The sequence below is a fragment of the Orycteropus afer genome, unplaced genomic scaffold (assembly GCF_000298275.1).
Source record: "Orycteropus afer afer isolate SDZICR_OR568_19922 unplaced genomic scaffold, OryAfe1.0 scaffold00152, whole genome shotgun sequence".
NCBI lineage: Eukaryota > Metazoa > Chordata > Mammalia > Tubulidentata > Orycteropodidae > Orycteropus > Orycteropus afer.
This window is the reverse complement of record NW_006921739.1, coordinates 8,187,879-8,194,840: the sequence shown is the minus strand read 5'-3', so window position 1 is coordinate 8,194,840 and position 6,962 is coordinate 8,187,879. Positions and strand designations below refer to the sequence as shown.

The window sequence follows — 6,962 nt, the reverse complement described above, 5'->3', positions numbered from 1 at the left end:
CCTGTGCATAGAAGAATGAAACACTGCCTGGTCCTGTGCCAGCCTCCCACAATCCTTTCTATACCTGAGCCTATCGTTGGAGCCACTGTGTAAATCCGTCTCATTGAGGGTCTTCCCCTTCTTTGTTGACCCTCCACTTTACCAAGCATAATATCCTTCTCCAGGGAGTGATTCCTTCTGACAACATGACCAAAGTAGGTAAGACGAAGTCTGGCCATTTTCGCTTCTAAGGAACATTCCAGCTGCACTTCTTCCAGGACAGATTTGTTAATCCTTTTAGCATACCATGGTACTCTTAGCATTCTTCTCCAACACCACAACTCAAAAGCATCAACTCTTCTTTGGTCTTCCTTATTCATCGTCCAGCTCTCACGTGCATAAGAGGCGACTGAAAATACCATGGCTTGGGTTATGCGCACCTTAGTCTTCAAGGAGACATCTTTGCTCCTCATCACTTGAAAGAGGTCTTTTGCAGCAGATTTTCCCAATGCAATACGTCATCTAATGTCTTGCCTTCTGCTTCCTTTGGTGTTGATTGTAGAACCAAGTAGTATGAAGTCTTTGACAACTTCAGTCTTTTCTCCATTTATCATGAAGATTTTTTTGGACCAGTTGTGAGGATTTTTGTTTTCTCTATATTGAGGTGTAATCCATACTGCAGACTGTAATCTTGAATCTTCTTTAGTAAGTGCTTCAAGTCATCCTCACTTACAGCAAGCAAAATTGTGTTGTTTGCATAATGCAGGTTGTTAATGAGTCTTCCTCATATCCTGATGCCATGTTCTTCTTCGTATAATCCCGCTTCTCGGATTGTTTGCTCAGCATACAAGTTGAGTAAGTATGGTGAAAGAACAACCTTGGCATACTCCCTTCTTGATTTTGCACCATGCTGTATCCCCTTGTTCTGTGCAAATGACAGCCTCCTGGTCTATGTACAGGTTCCTCATGAGCACAGTCAAGTGTTCTGTAGTTCCCATTTTTCTCAATATTATCCATAATTTGTTATGATCCACACGATTGGATGCTTTTACATAGTCAATAAAACATAAGTAAACATCTTTCTGGTATTCTTTGCTTTCAGCTAAGATCTGTCTGACATTAGCAATGATACCTCTCGCTCCAGTCCTCTTCTGAATCCAGCTTGCATTTCTGGAAGCTCTCTATCAATACACTCCTGCAACCGTTTTTTACTTATCTTCAGTAAGACTTTACTTGCATGTGATATTAATGATATTGTTCGATAATTTCCATATTCTGTGGGATCACCTTTCTTTGGAATGGGTACAAATATGGATCTCTTCCAGTCAGTTGGCCAGGTAGCTATCTTCCAAATCTCTTGGCATAGATGAGTGAGTGCCTCCAGCATGGCATCTGTTTGTTGAAACATCTCAATGGGTATTCCGTCAATTCCTGCAGCCTTGTTTTTCTCCACTTCTTTCAGTGCAGCTTCAGCTTCTTCCTTCAGTACCATTGATTCTTGATCATATGCCACCTCCTGAAATGGATGAACATTGCCATTTCTTTATGGTACAGTGACTCTGTGTATTCCTTCCATCTTCTTTTGATGCTTCCTGCATCATTCAATATTTTGCTCATAGAATCTTTCAGTATTGCAACTCAAGGCTTAAATATTTTCCTCAGTTCTTTCAGCTTGAGAAATGCCAAGTGTGTTCTTCCCTTTTGTTTTTCTAACTCCATGTCTTTGCATATTTCATTATAGTATGAATAGTATGGCTATGTCTTCTTGAACTGCTCTTTGAAATCTTCTATTCAGCTCTTTTATCTTGTCATTTCTTCCATTTGCTTTAGCTGCTTTCCATTAAAGGGCAACTTTCAGAGTCTCTTCTGACATCCATTTTGGTCTTTTCTTCCTTTTCTGTCTTTTTAATGACCTTTTGCTTTCTTTACATGATGATGTTCTTGATGTCATCCACAGTTCCTCTGCATTTTGGTCGTCAAACCTATTCTTTAAATGGTCTCTAAATTTAGGAGGGATATTATCAAGGTCATATTTTGGCTCTCATGGACTTGTTTTGTCTTCGACTTCATCTTTAACTTGCATATGAGCAGTTGATGGTCTGTTACAGTCAGCTCCTGGCCTTGTTTGGCTGAAGGTATTGAACTTCTCCATTGCCTCTTGCCACAGATGTAGTCATTCTGATTCCTCTGTATTCCATCTGGTGAAGTCCACATGTATAGCCATTGCTTGTGCTGTTGAAAAAAAAGGTATTTGCAATGAGTAAGTCATTGGTCTTACAAAATTCTGTCATGCGATCTCCAGTGTTTTTTCTATTACTAAGGCCATATTTTCCAACTACTGGTAACTTTTCTTCATTTTCAACTTTTGCATGCCAGTCACCAGTGATAACACATCTTGATTGCATGTTTGGTCAATTACAGACTGCAAAAGTTGGTAAAAATCTTCAATTTCCTCATCTTTGGGTTTGGTGGTTGGTACATAGATTTGAATAATGGTAGTATTAACTGGTCTTCCTTGTGGGTATATGGGTATTATCCTATCACTGAGACCTTTGTATTTCAGGATAGATCTTGAAACAATCCTTGTGACAATGAATGCCACACCATTCCTCTTCAATTTGCCATTCCCAGCATAGTAGATCATATGGTTGTTTGAGTCAAAATGGCCAAAACCAGTCCATTTCGGCTCACTAATACCTAGGATATTGACCTTTATGTGTTGCATTTCATTTTTTACAACTTCCCATTTTCCTAGATTCATACTTCACGCATACTATGTTCCAATTATTAATGGATGTTTGTATCTGTTTCTACTCATTGTGAATCATGCCACATCAGCCAAGGGAGGTCCCAAAAGCTTTACTGTTTCCATATTGTTAAGGTAGTCTCTACTCTGAGGAGTCAGCTCTTCCCTAGTCAAATTTTGAATGCATTCCAACCTAATGGGTTCATCTTCCAGGACTATATCAGACAGCGTTTCAGGGCTATTCATAAAGTTTTCCAGTAATATATCAGACAGTGTTTCACTGCTATTCATAAGGTTTTCACTGGCCAATTGTTTGAGAAGTGGATGGCCTCTTCCTTCTTCTGAGTCTGTCTTAGCCCAGAAGCTGCACTGAAACCTGTCCACCAACCCTGCTGGCATAGCCTCCAGCCTCACAGCAACACAGAAGCCACCACAGGAAAACAAACTGACAGACAAGTTTGTCTGTCTCCCATAGTTTTCCTAACCTCTCTGCACCCACCTACCTCAGGCCCCAGGCTTAAACTAGAGCCACACCCAAGCAAAAAGCAGCCCCCAAGTCCCACACCCACCTACCTTGGGCTCCAGCCTTAAAATAGAGCTGCCACCAAGCGAAAAGCAGCCCTCAGGCCCTGCACCCACCTACCTCAGGCCCTCGCCTAGAAATAGAGCCGCCTCCCAAGTGAAAAGCAGCCCCCAAGCCCTGCGCCCACCTACTTCAGCCCCAACCTCAAAATAGAGCCACCCCCAAGTGAAAATCAGCCCAAGCCCCACGCCTCTCTATAAGTGTACAACCTAGGAAAGTCTATGGGGCAGTTCTACTCTATCCTACAGGGTCTGAGTCAGAATCAACTCAATGGCAGTGGGGCTCCAGCATGGATGGTGATTTTTCTACCACTTGCCGTCAGTTATAGTTCACTCTTTTGAAGGAATACACCTTAATACCTGTTACTGTTGACAGGGTTTAATTTTCTGTTGACCAGTTTTGAACATAAGGCTCAGATCTTCTTGGGCTGGCACTCAGGGTGGAGCTAACTAGTTGCTGTTGAGTCAGTTTGTACTCATGGCAACTCGATGACTAGAATTGTGCTCCACGGGGTTTTTAATACCTCTCTTTTCAGAAGTAGATCATCAGGCCTTTCCTGAAGTGCCTCTCGGTGAACTTGAGTCACTAACCTTTCAATTAGCCACTGAATACATTCTAGAACCTAGTTATTTCTGGTTATATTCTTTGTTAGTCATATATTCAGTTATATTCACTATGCCTTTCTCTAATTTTTTTTTTCTTTATTGGGTTATTTATTTGTAAGGCAGCAGCATGTATTAACTGAATTAAATCATATCTTCATTCTTCATGCTTAGAAACCTGTTGATGGAAAAAAATGGTCTAGTTCTGACTGGACATTAGATTCTCAAGAACTGGCGAGTAAATTTAATTCCAAAACCAAAGCTCTTATACTAAATACTCCACATAACCCTATTGGCAAGGTAAGTAAATCTTTTATCTCTATATAGTCTTCTGGTTTATTATTATTTTCATATGTTGAATAATAACTGGCCCTCTTATTTTTCCCCTTTAATAATGTATAGGTGTATACCAAAGAGGAACTCCAAGTAATTGCTGATCTTTGCATCAAACACAATACACTCTGTATCAGTGATGAAGTTTATGAATGGCTTGTATATACTGGAAATAAACATTTTAAAATAGGTACTGATAATTACATAGTCACAAATCTAATGTGTTTGTGCATGTATGGAACTGATTGAAAAGAATCTCAAACCAGCTTTAAAATAGTCTTTATAATGGATTATGTGCACTTAAATTATTAAAGTTTAATTATTAATTATTTTGTGCACTTAAAAATGAATGACTGATGCTTGAGTGAATCCATTAACAAGTTGAAAGATAAATAGTAAAAACTTAGGAGAAGAGTTTTCTGGATCACACTAATAATTACTGAAACCAGTTAAGTTGTACTTTTTCCTATCTGTGTCTTTGGGTTCTTTTCAAGAATCCAGCTATTACTTGGTACATAAGATACAAGGAGTTTACTAGTTTCTAAACTTGGTTCAGAATCTTTCAGTGACTTCCCATTTGCTCCAAATGAAAGCCTAAATTCTTACAATGTCCTGAAAGTGCCCACATGGCCTGCCCCCCACTTCATCTGTGACATCATCTCCTTATCCTCTCCTTTTGCTTATTTGGCTCTAGCACGCTGGCCTCTTTGCGCGTCTTCAACCACACAAGGCATCTTGCTGTCTAAGGATCTTTGTACTTACTGTGCCCTTTTTCTGCTACAGTGAGTGAGTGACTCTCCTTAGCCTACAAAGGCATCCTTTTCATATTTCCTGTTCATTTATGCAAGCATTGCTGTCTGAGTGCTACTATGTGCAAGGCTTTATTCTGGTAGTTGGGGTCACAAGAGTTATCAAAACAAAAATCTCTACCTTCTTGTAGCTTAGAAGTAATATATGTAGTATATTAGATTATGATATTTGCTATACAAAAAAAGAAAAAGGGTAAAGCAAGTACTGGAGGGAACAGTGTTTTGAATAAATATACAGATTACTTGAGCAACACTTATATTAAAGGTAGATAACATTAACAGTTCTGCCTTTCTCATGTGGCTTTTTGAGGAACAAACTAAACAATGTGTGTCAAAGGCCTTTGAAAAACATATAATAGTAATAATAATCCCATATCAAGTCCTTTCTATATGCAAGAAATGTTTTATATAAATTAACTCAGTTAATCTTCACAACGATCTCATGATTCGCTACTATTATTATCATTTCAAACATGAGGAAATTGAGACACAGAGAAGTTAAGCAGCTTGTCCTAAGTCAGCAGTATGTAAATTGCTTAGCTGAGATTTGAACCCATGCTATCTGTTTTCACTCTCCTTTCCTACTGCTAAAAAGGCAAGGAGGCCACATCTTCTGACCTCCTCTAACTGCACAAGAGGAAAACAGAATCACTGTCAGTAGCCCAAGGCCCATTACTGTGACGCCAGACATGATACCTCCCTCCAGCCCTTTCACCAACCCTGACACCAACTGTTCCTCCCACAGCACCCACCTTTCTGCTCAGGGTTCAGTAATTCACTGCAGTGGCCACACAGAACTCAGATTATGGGGTTTAACAGGGAAGCACCAGGCTGTAATTCAAGTTCAGGAAAAACGCCCAGTCCTTCTCCCAGCCCGCCATCTCTCCGCCAACAGTCTCTCACAGTCTCTCTCCCCAGTAGTGTGTGTCCCTCGGTGTCTCACTCAGCAATGCGTGTCTCTAGCATCTTTTTCCCAGGAGCATGTGTGTCTTTTAGCAGCACATCCTTAGCCAGCAGTCAGAGAGACCTTTGCCTCTAGGAGGCCTCCTTTTGAGCCCAGCAGAGTGGCCAAACCAACCAATCATAACATCAGAATTCTAAGCACCTGAGAGAGAGTGGAAACCTCCCAGAACATTGTTTTGTGCCACTCCCAACAGAAATACCCCAGGTGGACAACTGTAGCAATTAGGAGCTCCTCAGTTGCTCATGGCAAATTCCACCTTGGAGTTGACAAAGACTTATGGGTAGAAAAGCCACACTAAGTAATTTACTATACCACACCTACCTACCATCTATACTACCTAATGATACCACTAAAGTAAAGTAATATTTTTATTTCTGATTCAGAAAGGACTCCATGAAATATTCCAGTCACCCTGATTTAGCAACCTGAGATTAGAACTGATGTAGATTCAATAGGATCCCTTGCTATTGGGAAGAACTAGGACCACTGACAAAAGAGATACCCCAAGCCACACTCATTCTATAAATTACCAACATAGTTGTTGTTGTTAGTTGCTATTGAGTCAATATTGACTCATACCGACCCCATGTGTACAGAGTAGAACTGCACCATAGGGTTACCAAGCCTGTGACCTTTCAGAAGCCAGTCACCCAGCCTGTTTTCTGAGATACCTCTGGGTGGGTTTGACCTGCCAGCTTTTAGCTAATAATTGAGTACTTAACCATTTACACCACCTAATGACTCTTGAATCATCATAAAGCTAAATAAAAGTCTCCTGAAGGATGACAACAACTCAAATGGTCTTTTGATCTGTTTTTACTGTGGAGTTCTTCATTCGCTCATTAATTCATTTATTAAGCACCTATTCTCTGGTAGCATAGTGGCTAAGACACTTGCCTGCTAACCAGACGGCTGGCGGTTCAAACCCACCAGCCACTCCTCGGAA

At 40.4% G+C, this 6,962-nt stretch overlaps 1 protein-coding gene across 1 annotated transcript in view; it reads left to right on the top strand.

Moving 5' to 3' along the window:
* The window catches only part of KYAT3 (kynurenine aminotransferase 3), a 61,534-nt gene that overhangs the window by 16,822 nt on the left and 37,750 nt on the right, over nt 1-6,962 (top strand). Inside the window, exons 3-4 of the mRNA XM_042781699.1 lie at nt 4,085-4,210; nt 4,313-4,433. Of these exons, the coding sequence (XP_042637633.1) occupies nt 4,085-4,210; nt 4,313-4,433 (247 nt within the window). The remainder of the gene's footprint in view (nt 1-4,084; nt 4,211-4,312; nt 4,434-6,962) is intronic.